The 23,609-nt window shown below is 38.9% G+C and overlaps 1 protein-coding gene and 1 long non-coding RNA gene across 2 annotated transcripts; both read right to left on the reverse strand.

The window, feature by feature from the left end:
- Positions 1-2,684: 2,684 nt before the first annotated feature.
- Positions 2,685-3,788, reverse strand: LOC126592436 (zinc finger protein 8-like). The gene has a single exon (XM_050258119.1). It carries the CDS (start codon positions 3,669-3,671, stop codon positions 2,853-2,855), a length of 819 nt encoding a protein of 272 aa, XP_050114076.1. The 5' UTR covers positions 3,672-3,788; the 3' UTR covers positions 2,685-2,852.
- Positions 3,789-5,014: 1,226 nt separating this feature from the next.
- LOC126592055 (uncharacterized) lies at positions 5,015-7,240 on the reverse strand. Its single transcript, XR_007612591.1, has 2 exons — positions 7,016-7,240; positions 5,015-5,475 (listed from the first exon to the last, which is right to left on the reverse strand). It is a non-coding gene; the product is annotated as an uncharacterized LOC126592055 (long non-coding RNA).
- Between the last annotated feature and the right edge of the window lie 16,369 nt (positions 7,241-23,609).

Genomic DNA, 23,609 nt, shown 5'->3' on the forward strand with positions numbered 1-23,609 from the left:
GATTAAGCAGGTAGTTTAAACTATCACAACTATATTAAGATTTTGGGATTGAAAGTGCTTTTCCTTCTCTTTTTTTTTGTTTTTCACAATTCATGCAATTCCAACTAGTTGTGCTATACGTTTTAGCTGTTGAGGATTGTCGAGAGTCACTCTTATGTGTAATGTAATTCATTCAAAAATGAATTTTCTGATTGACTGTAAAAGAAATTAAGGTTACACCCCAAATTAATTAATTTATGCAGTATTAGGAGTTAGTTTATATTCATGTATGCAAAAGGAAAAACAATATATAAAATTAAAATGCACACAAAGAAACAGACTAGTCATACACTTTTTGTTTTGAAGAACTTTTGCAGTACGACAAAATTTTATTGATATAAAAAAAATTACACTTAATTAAGATGAGACATAAACTTAATTCCTCGTAAAACAAGAAAATCATAATAAAGGAAAAGAGGGGAAAACAAAAAAAGACAACCGTTGTACACAGTACATATTTTTCCGTAATGTTTTGCAAGATATTGAGACAAAACACAAATCCCGACATCAAATGGTGAACAAAATTTTAGCATCTTTATGGTGATGTGAGTTGTGTAAGCTGTATGAGGTTCATTAAGTCCATTATCAAGCTAATATATTCTGAACCCATATTGTGTTCCCACACATGCAATATAGATTGATTACAACCCATCAGTCCTAACTGAATTATTGTTGAAAGAGAAAAATGAATGCTTCCCCCCATGTCCAATCTTCTTCACTGGAGAAAACTCGGTACATTTTACACCTATCCCACACCTAAAACTAACCCACCTACCATTTCTCTCTCTCTCTCTGTCAATCTCTTACGAGTAATTTTTCAAAGTACCTAAAATGCAGACTCGTGATATTATTATTCTATTTAAATTATAAGACGTATAATTGTTTTTCACTAATATATACTATGAAAGTGGAACATATCAACCATGTCATTCATCATTCTCATAACACATAAAAATGAAACACTAGGTAATTTGTGTTTTCAGCATCCATAAAAAATCTCCTCTCTCTCGAACATAAAATTAAAGCAAAGGTACAAAAGAGGGGGGAAAGAAAGATAGGAGTCTAAACTACCATCTTGATAATTTATAGTTAGGGTTGCTTCAAGGTCTTACATAGAGAGCTAAGGGGGACACATGCTTTTTCCAAGGATTGGGTTTGCCATTTTAAAGTCATGAAAGTTTTGGTACTGCTGCCTTTGAATGATGAAAACTGTGATTCTAATAAGGCACAGAGAAGTGACCCATGTTTGATTCCTAGGTGTAGACCATCCTAAACTTAGTATATACATCACTAGCCTATCATGTTATTGCTTTATGTTTGAAATGACCCCGATTCATGATCATAATCTCATTCAGTACTACTATATCATACTGTATCCTGATTTTTCTTCAGGCTGGCTAGCTCTTTTTCCCCATCAGAAACCACATTTCAAACTGTTGCTTATATAATCAACCCCTTAGGTCCCACAAGTTCATAATCTCACATGAACAAAATTAGACCAAGTATGTGTGTGTATACAGTGCAGATACTCCATATATATTATTCACCCTTCCAAATTGTCGTATTGCACTCTTTTAAAGCGTTTTTTAAGATAATAATAAATTTTAAATTTAGAATGCAAAATAACAAACTAGAAATTTAAATATCAATAATCTAGAAGGGAAAAAAAAAAAACCAAAAAAGTAAAATTAGTGGCCTTCACATTGCCCCTTTGTCTGCTCAGCCATTGGTGTCGCGAATAGGGAGGTTCCCCCTCAATCATTAAGAAAACAAGATACAATTAAACTTTGATGGGCTCACATCATGCACAGAGATAAATGTCTCTCTCTCTCAAATCAATTGCACTGAAAATAAGCAAGAAAATGGATATTAAAGTGTGGGAATATTTTTTCACACAATCTTTAAGAGACTGTGATGCTCATTACCTTAAGGAAATATTGATGTTAACTATCATATTTATCATTGTAAGATGAGTTTAAATTCAAAATCTATGTAATAGATAGACACAAATTTCAAAATTTAAATTTATCTAACTATAATAAATAAACCGGTGAATACTATTCCTGCTTCAGGATAGTGAGCAAAAATTTACTTTTAAGTAGCTGCAAAAAGCAATGCCATCTGCAAATTCTATGGATATATCATTTTCTTTCTGCATATTTTGAGGCAGAAGTTGAACACTATTCATCAAACCTTATCACCTGATCGCACTTACACTGAATAAAATTTCACCTCTCTCATCACCCCACCCGTCTAGACTAACAAACAAATGCATCGTTGCACATGTGTGTATCTACAAAAGCCCATGCACCCCCTAACTGATACCATATATTCCTCACACGTGTGGCAGAAAAGTTAAAACGCTCAAGGAGGGGACAGAAATTGCTGAGAACCAAACTTATTAGTGTGCTGCTACTATTTTGTTTTAATTTCTTTGAACAAATTAAAAGAGAAATTTACATCCCACATCCCAAAAATAGCTGCTTTTTTTTCTTTCTCGTGACAGTAGTTTTGCTTTCAGAATCAAGAACAGTACGGGTTCCTGTTTAATAAGTGTTCCAGACGCTCATAAAAATTCTCCATGCATAGATTGGTCAAATTCAGTAACATAATTTCATCATTTGCAAAGTGAATCCCACTAAAAATTGTGACTAAAATTGGCCTCATTTGCATTAATCAAAAGATTATACAATTAAAACTTCTCTTCCACCATCATCATCATGAGAATTAATTTCAACACTCAAATTCTCTTTCTCTAAAAATAGTAGTAATTAATTAAGTAATCAATTATTAAAATAACTATATATATGTTATTACAAATGAAGGTCCAAACTCACATGATCTTGCACGCTAGCCATCGACGAGTCATACAGGTACCGCCCTTGATGACCACCGGACGGCCCACTACCGAACCCGGACACCATCATTTCCTCCCCGCCGGAGACCAAATTCATTGAACGGTCACGATTGAAACTAGGGTTAGCACCTTGAACGGCTGGGATCCGCCACAAGGCCAAGGGGCTCCCATTTATTGGAGCAGATTGTGTGCCATACGTACTACCAGAGCTTCCATAAAACCTAGCATGAGGATGCTGCTGATGATGATGAGCACTAGTTATACTAGAGCTAGAGTTAGTAATATTCCATGATGGATGATGAAGAGCTGAGGAGCCAAGTCTTGTGTAGTTCAGCAAGCCGTACACGTGGTGTGCGTCATGAGATAGGCCTCCGGCATGCACCATGGCCGACTGGAGGTGCTCGCGTTTCGCGTGCTGGCGCTCTCTCTTGTGCGCGTTCTGGTGTCCCCCAAGGGCTTGGGAGGTTGGGAAGTTTCGGCAGCAGTAATGGCATTCGAATCTCCGGCTGCTCTCACTTCCGTTTTCGTTGTTATTATTTTTGTTGTTGTTGTTGGCGGTGGTGTTGTTGTTGATGTTGTTCCTTTTTGTGTCTTCCGACACATTGGTGTAATCAAGGGACTCAGAGTCGTCAGTGGCGGTGTCGGTGCCAAATTCTATGCCGAAGAGCCGAATGCCCTTTTCTTTGTTGAGTGGAGCGGCTGGGCGGATGAAGGGTAGCTGAGAGAATGACTCTACGTTCATGAAGTCCTGAGTCTCTCTCTCAACCTTGTCCATGAAAAAATGGAGAGAGAAGGAGTTATTTTGGGTATGATGAGAAAATTTGAGGACGAGGAGGAGGAAATGGGGAAATTGAGGATAAATGAGAGGGAGGAGGAGGGGGAGGAGGGGAAGGGGGGAAGTCTGATGTATATGGGGGTGAGGAGGGATGGTGTGGGGCCTATAAAAGGGTGGTGAGAGTCTAAATGATGATGTACAATTGGGGCTGACCCACCTAAGAGTGAAGCCTGACAAGGCCACAAGATTGAGAGTGGCTTTGGCTTCTCAAAGTACCATGCACCTTTGCTTCCTTTCACTTGTTTTTTTGGTTTATTTGATGGGTGAAACTTGGGGAAAGCTGTTGTTACATACCCAAACTTTTTTCATATTTTTTAATCCACCCTTATCCTTTTGCCATCTAATTATTTAAGGGAATAAATAATATTGTCAATTTCCATTATGCTTACCCAATTTTGATAGAATTAAAAATATTTCACTATCGTACTACTTACCATTTAATAAATGGATAATTAATGAGTACTAACAGTAATAACCATGATCGGAATGTTGATACATGATGCATGCATAAATTTAAGATGCCTTAATAAATAATCTCATGCATAATAAATTCTTCAACTCATGAAATAAGTGATTAATCAAGATGTTCAAATTGTTAAGCCACTAGTTACAGGATTGTTTCTTACTCTTCACATTTAGGTGGCAGGGATTTTCGTGGTATCTCGACCGCTAGAGACTCATTATTATTAACTACTGTACATGATCTATGCATAGCTTGAAGAAACGAAGAAAAATTAATTGAAGAGAAAGCGAAGAGAACCAGAGCTTGGCGAAGAAGAAAGCTACTGAGTAAATGCACTAATTTGTTCCATTGAATGTAATGAAGAATTCTTGCAAGAGTTTTTATAGATTGCATCTATATTTCTTAATACTAAGTAACCCTTACTAACTCTCTTAACCAAACATAACCAATCTTATCCAAATCTGACAAATGTTAACCATATCAGCTGACATGGAAATGATCAATAACAACACTCCCATGTGTCTTAATGAACTAACTCGCTTGGGCCTCGTCTAAGTGTTATACCCTAGCCCACCGCCCAACTAGCGACTAGCGTCTTTTAGAATCTTGGTCATAAGAGTTATGGAAGTCTCAACAGCATGCATGTTTCTCTCAATAATTCCATTTTGCTGAGTATATGGACAAGAAATTATATGAATTACTCCTTTGATTTTCAAAAAATCATCAAATCTCTTACTCATGTATTCTCTTCCCCCATCAGTTGAAGACACTTAATTCCAACATTAAACTGAGCTAAAACAAAACTATAAAACTTCTGAAATTCATCAAATACTTATGATTTATTATTGGTTAAAAGAAATATTCATACATATTTGGTGAATTCATCCACAAAGCTAACATAGCATTCATAACCTTCTATGAACTTAGTAGGTGAAGGAACCCAAAGATCAGAATGGACTTTCTGAAATGGAAAGATACATTATTTTCCTATCTACAAATGGTAACCTAAGCATCTTGCCAGAAATATTGTAAGAAGACATATGTCGTTAATCATCAAGAGAACTGACTATGTTTGATTGCCTGAACATTGCATAAAGTACTTCATTGTTAAGTTGTCCAAGTCTTTGATGCCATACTACATTCTTCACTTTTTGACCATGTAGAGCCACCAGCTTGTGTGCTTAAGTAACTATAACACTTCAAATTAACTTGGTTGGAATTCAAAACAACCCTCCATAACTGCTCATACGTTTTGGTTACCTTCGCTTTGGTTACCTTGTTCTGCACAAAGAAATCATGTTCACCACGTATGAACCAACAAAGTTGTCTTCACATAACTGTTTGACACATAATAAATTGACTGCAATAGTTGGAATATACAAAACATTTCTCGAAATTAAAGAATTTGAGAGAGTAAATCTTGCATAACCAATGTGTTGAACTGGTAAACCTTCCCCATTTCTAGGTAATCTTATCACTTCCTTCATATGATGTAACCTGTTAAAGAGAATTCACATCTTCTATCATACGATGAGATGTTCATGTGTCTACAATCCAAGAATCATTAGGTAAGAAAATCAAAGGAGCTTGAGCTTGCATAGTAGTCAAAGATGAAGGTGGTACAGTGCCTTGATAAACAAAGTTATTCTTGTGATGACAATCCAAAACACTATGCACTCTTCTTCCACAAATTTGACATTCAACCACTTATCACACTTAGCTAGGATGAATAGTTTTTTCCAATAGTTAAGAGCAATATGACCTTTTTTTTTAACAAATTTGACATTCAGGTACAATGTTGGTTCTTGCTTCAGTATTCCCAGACCATGATTGTCATGTTCCACTATTTTGCTTTCCACCAGAAGACTGACCTCTACCATTACCAAATTGTGAAGGCCTATATCCTCCATTTCTATTTGACTTTGAACCATAGAAAGGTCTAGGCCCACAATTTTGATTTGAAAACTGCCTTGGTGCACTACCATTTCCCAATAAACCATAAGCATTGGAAAATCAGGAAACACATGATGTGAAGGTTGTGGAATGGTATACTGATTACCAAGATATGCAGGTACATTATAGGAACATTATAAGGATATGGCATAGGATTAGATGAATATGGAGAAAAACTAGTGTGCCCATATGGTACAAAACTGGATGATGAAGACCCTTGTTAAGAAAATGGCATTCCAAAATATACAATACCATAAGGCATTCTAGCAACAATTTCTCCAGTAGTAAATGGAACATCCTTAGAGTTACTGGAAGACCCTTGTGATATAACAGAAGGAAAACTATTCACACCAGACCTTTGCATATACAAACTAGCGAAGTTATGAGACAAACTATTCACCAAAGAAACAACTCTCTCTATGCACATAACAACTGTCCCTAAATTCCGTGAATGAAATTGAAGTATCTCTTGTGAGAATGACAATCCTTATAGTAGAGTATTCCTTAGGAAAACTAGATAAAGCGACTACAATAAAATCATTATCAGACACAAATTCACCAGCAGTAAGTAATTGATCCTTAATCCTCATGAGTTTAGACAAATACAGATCAATCGAATCACCCCCTTTTTATATTGTCTGAAATTATGTGTTCAATGTATTAATCCTTGCCTTAGAAATAGAATGGCTTTTTGCCTTCAACTTTAACAAAGAATGGCTTTTTGCTTACAACAAACAATCAGAAATGGCTTTGTGCCAACAACAAACAAACATAAATGGCTTCATGCCTCAAGAAAATTCTAAGATTTGCAACATAGAAATATCAAACTTCACATATCATGACTACAAAGAGAGTTGAAACATTTCACCTGAAATACCACCAAGATCGTCAACACCATAAAAAAAACCTAGATTGCCATTGTTGATGCTGAAGAACTAGGGCACAAAAAAACCCCCAAATCGTACGAGACGAACCTAGGTCCAAAATTTTTTCACAAAGCCACAACAAAATCAACTATTGTAAATGATCTATGCATAACTTGAAGAAATGAAGAATAAGTAATTGAAGAGGAAGCAAAGAGAACTGGAGCTTGAGGAAGAAGAAAACTATTGAGTAAATGCATTGATTTATTCTATTGAATGTAATGAAGAATTCTTGCAAGAGTTTATATATATAGCATCTATATTTCTTAATGACTAAGTGACCCTTACTAACTCTCTTAACCAAACACAACCAATCTTGTCCAAATCTAACAAATTTTAACCATATTAGTTGACATGGCAGTGATCAATAACACAACCATATACCTTCACTTAGAAACTCGAATTATTTCTTTATATCGATACTTCGCTCACTTTAGACTGACGATCAAATCTAACAAGTTTTGGGCAGGATGTTGGTTAGGCGGTGTTATGATGCTTAAGGATGGATTTTATGGATTTTTGTGAAAAGTAATGCTAAGGACTAGGGCTATAAATTGGCTCGAAACAATTTGAACTCGCATTAGGTTTGGCCCATGTTTGGCTCGTCAAAGCTCAGCTCGTGAAAGAATCGAGCCAAGCATAGTACAGCTCAATTAAGAAACAAGCCAAGTTTGAAGTAGGCTTGAGCTCAGCTCGTGAGCAACTCAATTTTTTTACGAAACACCTTGAATTAGGCTTGAGCTCAGCTCGGTTATTCAAGCTTGACACCTAAAGAAGCATGCATATATGACCTATTGTGTATCCCTCTTCATTAACTAGTTTTTAATTTAGTAATTAAATAAAATTTCTTTTGTTAATGAACTTCTTAACTTCATTATCGAGATACTCTCTAAAATACATACCATATCATTGTCTCCTAACTCCAATGATCAATTCTTGTCTTTGTTTTTTGTTCCAATTTTTATGAGTATTACAATTTCCCTAAAAAATAAAAAAAATCAATTGTTCCAGATGGAGATATTTGGATCAAAATTTCTCTTAAAAACGAAAATATGATAAGTACATTTTTTTAAACTAAACTTAGAATTGTTTGTAATATCCGATTATTGGAAGTGCACTAGTACTCTAGCTACGTCCTAATACGCTCGCGGACTTTTCTGGTCGTGTTTAAGATGATCTAAATATGAGGTGATAGTCACTTCTTGATTTTATTATTCATACAACCAATCACTTTAAAACACGGTGAGAGAATGAGAAGAGAGACACATGTTAGGGTTTAGGAAAGAGGGTGAACACTAGTTATCCTAGTGATGTATAAAAAATTGAGACAAAAACCCTAGAACCGGTTTTATACTGTTACCAAATAGAAACATGTACTTAAAGTAATCATGTGTACAAAAGTGACAAAACCCTAGGACCGGTTTTTGGGTAATTATATCTTACATTTCTTAATATACAAAGAAATTTGAGGAGAAAAATCTAGCGATGATGACTCAACTCTTACACACGTAACTTATATTTCTTAACATAGAAGGAAATTTGAGGAGAAGAATTAGGAGATGGGGATTCAACTCTAACACTTGTTGCTTATATTTCTTAATATAGAAGAAATTTGAGGAGAAGAATTTGGAGATGAGCCTTTGACTCTAACACAAAGACACACTACAAAGCTCGGCTAATACATATTATAGAACACTGTACACATGTCAAATTTTGGGTAAACTCTTTTCTCTGCGATCTGTCAACTTCTCATCACTTGCATGTACGTGTGTACCAGAAGTCACCATGGCACCTCCTTAGTAAGTTTATTTTGTAAAAGTGAGGGAGAGAAAGAAATGACCCTACTTTGTTGGTAACTATCTCTCTCTCTCCAGGACCAGGTACTAGTAGTTGGTGTTGGTTCTTTATAGCTTTGTTGGCTGTTTTATATATGTTGCAGGGATTCTGTAAAAGTGGTCCTCACAAAATGTTATGCAGTTTACACAAATGGAAAGAGTTATTCAAGAATAAATTGGTATATATTGATTTAAGATGGCATTTATTAATGTTCTGTTCCCACTTCCCAGTCCATAATATAGTTTATAATTTCGACTGTTGATTGTTTTCCACTGCTTTACTTCTGTTTTTCGTTTGTAAAAGGAAAAAAAAACAAATTAATTTGTAATTTGACTAAATGATTTTTTATTTGGATGCTTTGCAATCCTCAAAAAAGGCCGAGCCCTATATTTTCAGTTAAACACCGAATTAAGGGTTTGGGATCTTGAAGTTGATCTACCCCGAAATCAAGAGATGCAAAGTACATGTCTAGGATATAAGCTTTTATTTTTATTGAAGGCTTAGGATAGCGTTTAAGTTTCCATGCGCAAGACTTGGCAACCGAGGTTTGGTGTTTTAGAGTCTTTACGGAAAAACAATTTTTTGTGTAGCCAAACAACTTTTTTGTGTTGGAACAATTGCATTTGAAAATCAATTGTAATGAGTTTATATATTAATGTCCCTTAATTTTATATTAACAATTTTCAGATTATGAACAAATGAGTCCCTAGTATCTTTTAATGGAGAGAGCATATGTACAGTTTTGTTTAGGTGTGAGCAGTGTTTCCATATGTTTCAAAACATTTTTACTCTGCATGTTGTTATGGATGGTTTTGCGGGTTCTGATCAATGCGCGCCTGTGACTGAATATACACGAGTTTATCTGAAATAGTAATTTTAATGATATAACTTTGCCAGTTTCTCCTGGCTTCTTCTGCAAAAATATCAGTCTGCTTCTTTCGTGCATGGCGCACAGCATGCTTGACTCGATCACGTTGCAATTATTAATTAATTTCTCGCCCCAACTCAACTGCCTCTCTCTTCTTTCGTAATTCTACATCTCTTTGCCAGTTTCTCAATATCCAAGACAAACCTCTCTCTCTCTCTCTCTCTCTCTCTCTCTCTCTCTCTCTCTCTCTCTCTCTCTCTCTCTCTCTCTCTCTCTCTAAATATATACATATAATTATCTTTCGTTTTCTTTATCGAGAGTGAGAGTTTCACCTTAGGGAATTGAGGTCTTGTGGTTATAAGGAGTTGTGCTATTTCTTTAATGTTAATTCATTTTCTAGCGAAATTTTAAAATATTTTCATAGTATCATAATATGTTACCACTCATTGAGTTTAACAGTACATATGCTCTTATATTATTTCATATGTGTTGTTTACGTGTTAGATTTAAATGATCTCACACACTAAAGAATGTGTTGATGGTAAAATAATTTAAAAGACCTTGCATGTTCATGTTCTTATAAAAAGTTAAACTCCTCGTATTAACAATTGATTCTATCTCAACTTCCTCTTTGATTTTTTTATGGTGTAGCACCGATCTTAAAGTGGGACCCATCTCCAACCCAACATGCCGTTAGAAACCCACACCTCCTCCTTTAAAGTCTAAACCCTAATAACAACAATAACAGCAACCCTTCATTCACATAAGCTTCTTTGTTTGCCATTAAAGTGATGGTCACAGAGGACTTTGGGAGGGGACCATGGAGTTCAATGCAAACTGCACCGCTTATATCATGTCCCTTATAAAAGTAGATAATTCATCTGATGCCAACCCAAGCCAATTGCCTTTTTTCTTTGCCTCATGATGTAGCAACGTCGCATGCGACGTATCATAAATCTAAAGGACACATGTAGATCTTTATTTGACAAGAATGCATTTGGCAAACCCCTTCTATAACCAGCATTATGATATTTGACCTAAAATACGGTACCAGTGTAGTCAATCTAAACTTGGGTGAACTTGTATATAAACATGGGCGAACTTGGGCGAACTTGTATATAAACTTGGGTGAACTTGGATAAAAGTTGGTTTCACTTTCAAGTTCAATTGTACTATATAATCAGCGAATAATTGGGCCTGCTCAGAATATCGATATATATGCACGGCCAGATGCTTTTGTTTAGAGTTTAATAGTGATTTGGAAGGCAACATGAGAGAAAATGAATGGGAATTGGATCAACTACGCCTTATGGTGATCCAAATCCTAAATTTGAGGTATTCCATTATATATTTGAGGAAATTTTGATTTACTGCATGCAAATAAACAAAGAGAAAGTCACGAATTGATTTCATTCCCGTTACCTGATTATTTTATTCTCTTTTATTGGTAAAGAGAATTCTTTTTGGAGAAGATTATAACATCTCATAAATGTTATGACCCAAACATTATTTTTGGTTGTGTGAAATTTAACAATTAATCAACAAACCTCACAAATAAGTATTTTTTTTCATTCTTCGGTCGATTGATAGCTTAGAGGAATGACATGATTGATCAAATTAACCAACAACATGTGACCATGAATGAGTCCAAATCTAGTTATTATTGGCCACCAACAAATGGGTCACCATCATGAGAAACCCTAATTCTTTTATGTAGTAAGTAAGAATTGGACTGGCTTGGTGTCTTCATCTTACAATTGAGCTTTCTCTCTTGAAAGGAGAAACCTTGATTGAGGTTGTGCTACTCTCCATATTATCAATTAATTGTGTATATAGTAGAATTTCAATTTTCTTCATAGTATCAGAGTAGGTTGATCACGTGTGAAGCCCAACGACCAAATGTGTTCTATCACCGATTCGTGTAGTTCACATTTTTGGCTAAAAATTTCACCATACGTGAGGTGGCGCGTGAGGATGTGAAGGTAAAAAACTCTCACTTCGGTTAAGGGACAAACCTTGTAAGTGCTTGATATGATTTTTACCACCTGCAAAAGTAGGGATAAAAACGCTTAAAAATACTTGTAAGAGTACAAGGTTATCGTAGTATAGCAGCTCAAGTAAGGTCGTTTTCCACATGGATTGAATGAATAATTTATGTAAATAACAAATCTTAATTACTTATTTGAAAACAAATATTGGAAAAGGTTGATTTTGAATTTAAAAATAATAAAAACGAATTTAATTAAAAAGGTTAAAGAAATTAATTAGCAAAGTAAAGAAAACAAAGGAAAACGTTTTGAAAACCAAATTGTAAAAGCCTAGGGTTCCGCCATCCCCTTGACAATCCTATGCAATTTTACCAATTACTTATGAATTTCTACATACATGCCTTGAAGGTTAGGTTTTCCTACATACATGCTTTGAAGGTTAGGTTTTCCTAACACATATTTTCCTCGTGATGTTCAAGTGAAAACGTATATCTAACATGCAATCCATCTGTGATGTTCATATCAAATATAAACATGCAAGACTCATTACGCTTTGTGAAAACCCTTTGAAAAACCATGCAACCCTTAAAAGTGTGATGTTCGCCTTAAGTGAACTTACAATTACTAATCACTAGAAGCCCTCTTCAATTTCAGGGTGATATTCCAACATAAATTACATGAAATTACTTGTCTAAAAACCCTAATGGTCGTGAATCACTAAGACAATTAGATAGTTTAATCACGATGATTAATCATTCAAAGCAAGCATGCATCCATTCATAAGCAAATTAATAAAATTACATATTCATGCTAAGGCTCATGGCTTCACCCTAGCAAACAGAAATTAGTTACGAACAACTATAAAACAAAAGGAATTTTATTGAAATAGAAAAAAGATAGAAAACACCTTGAAATATTGTTGACCCTAAAAACTACCAAGCCTACGCGGCGCACATGTCGAGTAACTAATAAGCTAACTATGTCATTCAGTTATGTGCGAGGTGTGCTAACTCGCCAGCCGAACTCGATCGGGGAGTAAAATGTGTCGCATTGAGCACGTTGTTGACTTCTTGATCTTGCAACTACGACCAAGGACGGAACACGTCTCAGCCTTCGGGTTCTAGAGCTGAAGACAAGGCTGCTAGTTCTGCTAAGTTCACAAATCGTCAGCGCCTGGTTTGGTCACGGTGATTATGTTCGTGAGAGTATAAACACATCGAACTAGCACCAGACTATATGGACACAAGTACTTGAAAGAGATGTATGTCTTGATGGTAAATGTGGTTCGGCCGTCAGAATGCCGAACTCTAAAAGATACTTACGAATATCCAATCATAAAACAACTTGACGTTCAACGTGCCGAGCCTAGTAACCTATAACACCTCACTTCGCCGGGAAGACTGATGAGATAACCTCTACCAACAAGAACTCGAAAGTCCTTATCGACTGAGACTTGGATAGGTAATCAGTCGGTGCTGTTTATCCAAATTGAAGGTGCTCCGTGGTCGGCTGATTCTACAGCTACAATACTGCTTATCCAAACTGAAGATGTCACCAATTGCCTTCACAGTGCTGTTTATCCAAACTGAAGATGTGTTGGTGGAAGAAAAAGGATAAAATCTCAAATGTTGTTGAGAAGGTTTCTGCAGGGCAATTTGTGTGTTGAATTTGAAAGGCTTTGAATGATGCATTCCCTTCTCTATTTATAGTAGCAAACCCCCTCATGGTCAAGCTAGAATCATACTCGGATTAGGGCTCATCAACCTAATCTATTTAGGTCTCGGGCCAATCCTAACTTCACTAGGACTTTGAACCAAGCTCTTTAACAAACCAAATTCATCCCCTAATTCTCAGCATCCTCAGTCTTAGCCTTAAGACTCCTTGTTGCACTAGGTTCAACTACCTCACCCTTATCTAAACCAATCATCCTTGCAGTAGGATTCAGCCGACCATTACTAGATAGCCCACGACAAGATTCTAGATGAATGCTACCGGGGTGAGAATATTTTGGGCCCAAACATTGCCCCTTCGCTTTTGAGGTCTTCGACCTATAACTTCTGGTCGAGCCTCGACTTTGAAGAACCGAAATGAACCCTTAGCATATTCCTAAAGGAAACTTAAAAACCTCGAATATCCTAACCACCCAGGCGTATTTATTAGGCGCGATTGCATGATGTTAACCCTGTCAAATTCCCTGCCATTGAAAAACCTCGAATATCCTTTCATTCTTCAAAACTTAAATTGTTAATCTTCTCCCCAAATGCCTATAAATACTCGGCTCTTCTCCATTTGGATTTTTACGCTTCCAAACCTCCAAAAACTCTTGCCATTTATTCTCAACCCATAAAAGAAACCAAACTTCGAAACCCAGGAACCTTTAAACCTTCATCAATGGCTGCCAACACCTTCATCACCAAACTCGCCGATGAGTGCAACAAGTGCCAAGACATCATCGACCGAAACACCATCAAATCCCTTCGATCCGAGGGTGATTCAAGCGCCTCCCACCAAACTCTAGGACCACTTTTCAGGGACAACATCTTAGAAAGCATTACCATGATGTTGAAGGCCCACTGCCTTGAACCACTTTTTCAAGGGTACGATTGACCGAAGTGGGAACCAGTCAAACCCCAAGGAGCTTAGCCCTTGACCCTCTCGGCTTGGACTGCTTAGGTCACTCGGATAGAGCCATACTTCGGGGGCAAATGGAAGACTTTCGGCATCTTTGGTGCTATTAAGCTCTAGACCAATGAGATCATCATGGATCGAGAACTTTTAATGGCCGCCCTGAGCTTCTGGTGTTTGAACACCAATGCTATAGTCCTTCCTCTCGGCCCCATTGGTTTAACCATCTTGGATGTCACGGTCATACTTGGCACTTCCCGGTCTTCTAATTGATACCGATCTATCTCGGTATCAATTTGACCTGGACCTGAAGGCAGTCTTTGACGAACATGTCGTCGAAGCTTTGAAGAAGAACGACCATAAGACATTAAAAGAAAAGGTGCATAAGTTGCATAAAAACGTCTTCAACTACAACACCCTGATCACCCACTTCACCGGCTTGAAAGGGGGAAACTCTTAGGAAGGGAGAGCATAAGGCCTTTTTGTTCTGCTGGTACAACAAGTTTATCTTTTGTACCAAGTTGAACAAATGCTTGGCCAAAAACATGCCAGTGGCCGAAGCCTTGGCCAGTAGTCATGTTCTGGCCCTCAGCCCAGCCATCCTTGCCAATCTTACACGATGCTTAGCCAAGGTTTCTGTGGGGAAGATTAATCCGCACCAAAATGGCATGCTTTAGGTCTTCCAACTTTAGCTGCAAACCTATTTTTGCACGCTAAGGCCGGAGATTTCTAGCTTCAACTCCTCTGAAGCAATGGGCCTTTAACTGCCCTCACACCCCTTCCTGCCTACTCGCCTAAAGATATATTTAAATATTTCTTTGGCGTTGAAGATTTGTCTGAGGAGGAGTTTCTGGTCTGCTGTCGCCAGAAATATCTGTCTTCTATCAAGCTCCATACTTCAGCATAGGGAGAAGCAGAGGAGGTCGACCTTTGACAATCATGGGGGTCGTTCGTCCTGGCTCGTGACCTTCCCTACGATTAGGGCGCTTGACAGGCCAGCTGGAAGGTATACCATCCTCACTTCGTGGCCCGTCAACTAGGCTACCTTTAGGGTTGCCCCCTGCCACTCCTTACTTCTCGCTCACTCTTGAGCTGAAAACGCCTCTCTGGTTCTTCAAAGAGGGAATGTTAGGAGGCCGAGAAGGAATTTGAAAAACGATGCACCAAATTCAACCTTCGTCCGTATACCTTAGAGATTGACAGTACTAGCACCTTCGCTGACTGGTGGGATGCCTACGTCAAGAATTTCTTCGGTACCTTGGCCGAGAAAGTTTCAAAGAAGCTTTTCGACGATCGACCAAGGAAGACTTTTGCCTTAAAATCCAAAGAAACGGCTCAAGGTATACGTCTTTGACTTAATTTTTTTGTATGTCCAATTCAAACTTCATTTTGACTCAAACTCAATTTTTCCAAGTGGTTGTTCAATAAAAAAGTCGAAGTGGTTGCGATGGCCGCGGCAAAAAAGAAACTCGTTTCTTTTACCAAGAAGGCTGCAACCACCGCTCCTCCAACTGAACCAACTCCAGTAACGGCCCCTGCTGCTCCAACCGGGTTAAGCAAACAACCTTGCCCAGAGGTCGAGATAGCTGGTAACGTTGCCTGGCCCCAAAAATGCCTCGAGAAAAAGGCAAAGAAGGAAGAGCAGGAAATACATGTTATTTCAAGTCAAACTACAGGAGCAACCACTCCTAGTGCCCATCTCCATTTTCCCATTAACCAGGTCTAAGCAGAAGTACCACCAAACCCCTTGGCCCCATCTGTGGGTCAGACAACAATTCAACCTACAAAACAGGCTGCTATTGTGGTCAAATCGGTCCCTGCACCTATGGTTGAGGAACTTGCACTTTTAGAGCTGATCATTGCTCCTGCTGCTATCAGCCCAGCAGCTACTATAGTGTGGTGGCAGCCACCACGGTCGTGAGAAACCCTTCCCCTAATCCAAAAGAGACTTCAGTGGTAGTCTTAGAAAAAGAGGTATGACAATTTCCTTTTATGTTATTTCATTTTAGTTGTCTCCCAACTAGCAATTAATCCCCCTTTATGTTAGAAAGACGAGAGTGAATGACTTTTTCTAATGAAGCGCTTTCGACCGGCTGAACTCCTAACCACCAATCCTCAACCATTGGTCAATGCGGCAGGCTAAGTCAATGTTCTTGCAGCCAAAGCAAATGCAGGACATGAAACAGCACCTCTTGTCGAGCTAAAAGCGATGGTAGAGACGTCGGTTCATCCTCAAGACCAAAACCTCGGCATTCCTCCTCATGAGGTCACTTCGACCTTTGTAAGAACCCTCATCATTTTCTTTTATTAATTTCCTACCTTAGAATTCTAAACCAAGAAGATATTAAATGCCAGGTGCCCAATCGCTCATTTCACCAAAAATTCTATACACCAAATGGCATTATTTATATTTCCTGGCCACCCTAGTGGCTATCAAACATAGATAACCTTCATCGGCCGCATGAATTAAAGGGTTGTCTTAAACACTGGGCTGGGCAATTAAGCTCTCTAGGTTCAAGCAACGAACCAGCAAACATGGCCGAAGTTTCTTTTCGGCAAGTCTAACACAACTTCCTTATCTGCCATCCATTTTGGATTCTTCTTTTCTTAACAACTCTTTTTATGCAGCCTTTATGGGAGTCGAGCTTGATGCCCTCCTCTCTAATGCTTCCGGGGTGGTCAGGCCTTCAACAACTGCAGTTGAATCTTCTGCGGCCGCTTTTGATGCCTTCGCCAAGCTACAAGAGCTTCTGTCTCTCTCGGCTTCGTAAATCCTTCAACGTAAAGGCCTTGATTCTGTAGGGGAATGTCTGAACGACCTTGCAACCAATGATCTACTGAGCAATAAAAGTGTTGTTTACCTGTTTCTGTCTTAGAACGAACCCGTGAATATTTCACTATTTTTTAGCGGGCTATTCGGGCAAATGACAACCTCAAGGCTGTAACAGTTGCTCATTAAGCTATCCGACTAGAACTCAAGGCCATAAAGGCGAAGAAAGAAGTGTTGGCTGACCTCGACCGTCAAATAGTTGAACTTCAAAGTCAAAGGTCGGCCATTGCTTCGAAGCTCGAAAAAGATTTCGAGCCAAATAAGCCTTGACTGGCGGAATACGTAGCTGGCACAAAGCGGATACATCAATTACAGCTCAATAAGAGAACCAGGCAAGCTGAAGTCACAATGGGCAAAGTAAGGTGGTTAGAACTGAAAGCCGCTCTTGAAGCTTTCCTTTCTTCGACCTCTTAGGACTTTGTCTTTAGTTGTAGGCTGATTGGTTTTTGTAATTTTGCTTGTACGCCCTTTGAAAATCAATAAAAATTCTTTATTCCTGCATTTCCAAAGTGACTGGGTAATAATTTTTCAAAAACTTTCCATTGATTGGTAATTTATGAACTAAGCTAGTTCAATCCTTAAAGTAGTATGCCCCATTGCCGAGAAATTATGGACGACGAAAGGTCCTTCCCAATTCGACGACCATTTTCTGAATCTGGGATCTTTAATCCCTACTGGTAGCACAATTTGCCACATTAAATCACATTCGCCGCACGTCTTTTGCCTACCTCGTCGAATTATAAGCTCGCTCAACAATCTTTTTCTGCCCCACCAGTAAATTATAGGCATCAAGCCGAGCTTTCTCCAAGTCCTCTAACCTTACCTCATGGCCTAATTATACTCAGCACTGAACAAACTGCTTTGTTCGATAACTCGTAACGAATTTATGCTTAGCTCGACCGGTAGTATGGCGTCATGTCCATAAGTTAATGTATATGGCGTCGTCCCTGTTGCTGATCAGAGTGAAGTTCGATATGCCCATAATACCTCGTTTAACTTCAAATGCCACATCTCAGGCTTTTCTTTCATCATTTTCTTGAGGATACCAATTAAAACTTTATTACTTGCTTCGACTTGTCCAGTTTCCTTTGGGTAATACGGCGTGGATTGATCGAGCTGAATTTTCAAACTCGTTGCATATTCTTTAAACTTGTCAGCCATGAAAATCGTGCCGTTGTCAGTTATAATCATTTCTGGTACGCCGAATCTTGTCATGATGTTCTCCTCCACAAAATTACAAACCTCTTTAAAGGTTAACTTGATGTATGACTTTGCTTCGACCCATTTGGTGAAGTAGTTCGTCACAACGAGTATCCATGCATGCTTTGCTAACCCAAAAGACAGCGTAATTTTACCGATCATATCCCTGGCCTATCCTTTGAACGACCATAGTTTGGTGATCGAGTGAAGTAATTATGTCGGGACTCTTTGTATAGGCCAATGGATTTTACATTTTACACATCCTCGCGCATATTCAATGCAATCTTTCAATATACTCAGCAAAAAATAGCCGTGTCGGTAAAGTAGCCAATGCGTCTTGCGTCCGAATTTATGAGCTATACATATTCCTTCGTGTACCTCTGTAATCGCTAGGGTGGTTTCTTCTGGGTCGGGGCATAATAACAACAGACCTTCTTCACCCTTTCGGTACAACTCTTTCTGGTACATTAAGTAATTTGTGGCATGTACCTGTGAAAACATCTACAGGATCTTCTTACTCCAACAATGAAGGTAGGGACATAACTCGTGTACAGATCACGTGGTCGTGTTGGAGAACTTATTGATTAAATAGGGCCGAGTGTGGTCGTCGCACGACTGGTACAACCTGACCTAGCTCGCCCTCCAAGAGTTGTGCTCCATAGGCTATTTGAGCTAATTCGTTAATGTCAGTGTTTTGAACTCGTGAAATGTGCTTGAATGTGATGCCTTCAAACGATTCGACCAAATAGCTGGCAATCATGTGATAGGCCACTAGAGTACAACTCATACATCGAAAAGTTCCATTAAGTTGGTTAATCACAAGTTCTGAATCACCAAGGACGAGCATGCGGGCTGCCCTCAAGTCGTTAAGGATGTTAAGGTCAATGATAAGGGCTTCGTATTTGGCTTGATTATTCTTACAATCGAACTCCAGTTTGAGAGCAAAATATCATCGATAGTGATCCGGGGATTGGATTACAATTCCAAAGCCAGCCAAGGTGGAGGTACTAGAGCCATCAAAATACATCGTCCAATAATTATCATGTGTTTCCACTATGCCAATTTCGACGTCATTGCCCCAAAATCGTATGGAGAGGGATGTTGAGCTAAGAAATCGGACAGCGTCTGTCATTTTACAGCTTTCTGGTCGAGTAAGCATATAACGAATAATGTCTGTTTGGGCAATGATAAGCATAACAGAAGGGAGCATGTAATGCCGGACCTTGGACGTAGTGAAGAACAAGGCTAGACAAAGTTTCTCGATAGGTGAATAATTTATTTCGGCTAAGTTAAGATTTCGGCTAAGATAAAAAATGGCATGCTCTCATCCCGTGTCATTGTCTTGTGCAAGAAGACAGCCAACAGATTTCTCGACGGCTGAGATATACAACTTGAAGGGTTTACCGCGCCGAGATTACATAAGGACAGGTAGGGTAGTGAGGGAGACCTTAATTTGTGTGAAAGCATCTTGGTGCTCCTCACTCCATTCAAATTTGTCAGAATCCTTAAGTTTCAATAGCGTAGAGAAAGCTTTCATCTTCCCTACCGAATTAGAAATGAAACGATGGAGGAAATTGATTTTACTAAGTAGTGATTATAATTGCTTCTTGGTTGTCGAAAGTGGGGCATCCATGATCGCCCAAGCTTTATTTGTGTCCACCTCGATGCCACGATGATGTACAAGAAAACGTAAGAAGTTGTCGGCCGATACACCAAATACGCATTTGGCATAATTCATTTTAAGGTTATGTTGGCGCATACGAATGAAAGCCTGCCGAAGATCATCTAATTGTGTTCGGTGACGTTTTGATTTGACTACAACATCATCGATATAGACCTCGATGATGGTACCAATCAAATCATGAAAAATAGTATTCATAGCGCATTGGTATATGGCACCGACATGACGACCCATTCGTAAGCCCCGAGTGCCCCCGGGCAACAAAAAGTAGTTTTGTGGACATCGACCTCAACAATGAAAATATGGTTATAACTAGCGTGGCCATCCACGAAGGATAACATCTCGTGGTTTGATGCTGTGTCAATTAACAAATTCATCTTTAGGGGTTGCCAAATTTAAATTTCAAAAATCGATACAAATACGTAGAGCACCACTTTTCTTTAAAATTGGGATGATGTTCGGCATCTATTCGATGTATCGAGTTGTCCGAATAAACTCAACTTTTAAAAGTTGAACGAGTTCATCTTTTATGCCAAGTTGTACTTCGATTGAGAATCATCGATGGGGTTGGCAGAACGGTTTACAACTAGGTTTAATGTGTAATTCATGCTCGACAAGAGTTTGGTCTAAACTAGGAATCTCATGGTAACTCGAAGCAAAACAATCTTTAAATTCCTTGAGTAACAAAGCTCGGTTTTCATAGGTTGGGGTAACAATGCACTAATAAATAAAGGTTGGCAGTCTTCGGCCATTCCAACATTTATTTCCTCTAAGGGGTTATTGACATGGGGCCGATTGGCTTCGAGCTCGGCTAGGGCAGCTTGAACATTGTCAAGTGATAGAACTGGAGTGTTGTCTCATTTGGCGAGAAACTCTACTAAGTGTACGCCCGAATTCGATTGGTTAGAAATAGCATACCAATGGGTCAGCAGTTGTTCCATGGTGGATGAAATCGTGGCCCGGCGTCTGCCTTGTTTGGTATCAGACATCAAGATCGGCAATCAGGTCAGTCAACCCAAGTTTCGTCGAATCTTGGTGAACAATCTCGGCGCCTACCTTGATGGCTTTCTGAACTGAGATCCGGGTCGGCCATCATTCCTCGTTAAAACCTTGCAGGGTGATGTAGCCGACGTGATTACCATAATAGTGAACCTGAATTATATTAGCTTCGAACGCCTAATTGTCAGCCTGATGAACCACGACCTATTTTCCATCCTAGAAGATAAAAACCTGATATAATGATGAGGGGATGTAGCTCGTTTGATGGATTCAGTCACGACGGAGCAATGCATTATACTCGGTCTTCGAATCGATTATGAAAAACGTGGTCATGTGATTACAACCTACGATATTTACCTTCAACAAAAGCATTCCCTTGGTCTGGGATTTGTCACCAACAAAGCTGCTCATGGTGACCCCTGATGGAATAAGTTCATCGTTGGAACGACGTAATGTCTTCATGATATCAACAGGCATGATGTTGATTGTTGCTCCATAGTCGACGAAAATTTTGGAGACCGGATATCCTTTAATATAAGCCGTAACATATAACGACTTAAAATGATGAAAATTAACTAATGAAAAGCAAGGAAACAATTCGGCAAGGGCTACTTTGAGTTTATCTTCTTTTGTTGCCAGCTCAATCTCTTCGGCGGCCACAAAATCGACTTTCGTGGCTTTCTCAGTAACCGCGTCGCCATCCAGGAAATTTGGTTGGGATGCAGTTGGCTGGAACTCGGCAGGTAAGAGATGGACCATGCTGATTTCTATGTTGTTAAGGACCGAATGACTTATCGAGTCGTGATGTTCTTCCTCTGGTTTTTCATTCGAGGTATCCTGTGCATGAGCAGTAAACGCTTGATATTCTTCGACTGATGACGGGGTATGATCAAGCGTTATGTCTACTTGAGCCTTCTGGTTCTACACATCGACCTTGGGTTCGCTCGGTGTTGGAACTGGGTTTTGGTATTGTGACGTTATAGTGCTCCTTATATGCTATACGGGCGTATCTTGTGTCAAGGTAAGCATCCAATTGTGACGTTAACAACTAAAAAGACTTCGAAATGCTATTGCAAATATTGGAGGTCCTCGAGAGAAAAAGGGAAGTTCAACAGCGTCAATATCAGTATATAGATCTACCTTAAAGCCAAGAACTCTAGCCTCACATATATGCTAGAACCTGGCTTTCATCCCTGGATCTGAGTACCTTGGCATGCTTTCGACAAGTTGTATAAGTCATTTACGGAATGCTTATTGTGAAACTCCTATATGTATTCTAAAGCTTCACCGAGAAACTATGGGTGGAGATTTTGTCTAACTCTGATCAACGGTTCTTGTGTAGGTAGCGAAGGGAGTTTGCTCTCGGTTTCCTTCCAGAAGTGCTCGAGGCAAGCTTTTATTTCCCCAGGTCGAAGAAGAAGTTTGATTCGCTTTTCAGATTCTTCAATCGTGGTTTCAAAGTCACGATCGATCACCTTCTTTCCTTGGAGCAGCTCGGTCATGATCGCTAGAGGTTGTAAGTTATATCCATTACTGACCGTTTCCTTCGGTTGCCATTTGGTAGCTGGGGTTTCCTGAGCTGCTCGTCAGCGGGCTATATAATCCATTCTTTAGCGCCAACATTTTTGTGATTTAGACAGCGCAATATATATACCATTAAGGGAGTTGTAGGTATATCAGTGCTAATTGCATGGCTCAAGAGATCTGAATGTGTGCTGGTTCGCAGGTGAACTTAAATTGTCAGAGTTGCGTGCATAATAATCCTCGTTGTAAAATGGCGCGTCGAAATTAAGGTGTCATCTAGCCAAATATGGCTTGTTATCTTGTACTTGAGGACCAAGCCTATAAAAAGCTTTTTGGCGTTGGCCTGTACCAAGCACATTTTGGGATGTTACCGTAGCTGTGGGCACTTGTTACGGTATTTTGACCTGACGTGGTTGTTCCTTTGGCTCAGCTAAGGCGACGCTCACTTTGCATTGACTACATAAAACCATCGGCCCGTCATTTTCCTCTGCGCTGGAGTCCAACATTGACTCGACAATAGCTGGTCCGATCAAATCTTTGGGTGGCTCGTTTGAAAATATATCAATCTTCAATAGTGGTTAAGAGTTTTGCTTTGGGACGAATTGCATTGGAACGAACTCGGCCTTTCCTTTTCCTTTATCCCTAGGTAGATAAGCATCTACCATGCTTATTGTTGTCGTAGGGAAATGATCGGTGTCAACACCCATTTGTTTCTCTGGTAACTTGAGTTTACCATTGTTGATCCAACTTTAAATGGCATCGCGAAATACGACACAATTATTTATCGTATGCTTGTTCAAATTGTAGTATTTGCAATATGTCTTGCTTTTTAAATCATTGGCCTTAGGAATATTATTCCTTGGCCGAAGCTTGACAATTTTCGCCAGCAACAACTGGTCAAAGATGGCGTCGGCCTTGGTGATGGCAAAAGTATAAACTTTAGACATTTTGATGGTAGCTTCTTCAGAGGCCGAGCGGGTTTTGGTAT

The sequence above is a fragment of the Malus sylvestris genome, chromosome 12, assembly GCF_916048215.2.
Source record: "Malus sylvestris chromosome 12, drMalSylv7.2, whole genome shotgun sequence".
In the NCBI taxonomy this organism is placed as follows: domain Eukaryota; kingdom Viridiplantae; phylum Streptophyta; class Magnoliopsida; order Rosales; family Rosaceae; genus Malus; species Malus sylvestris.

What these genes read in the sequence shown, in the direction of transcription:
- LOC126592436 (XM_050258119.1), bottom strand. Translation starts at nt 3,671, where the DNA reads ATGGACAAGGTTGAGAGAGAGACTCAGGACTTCATGAACGTAGAGTCA.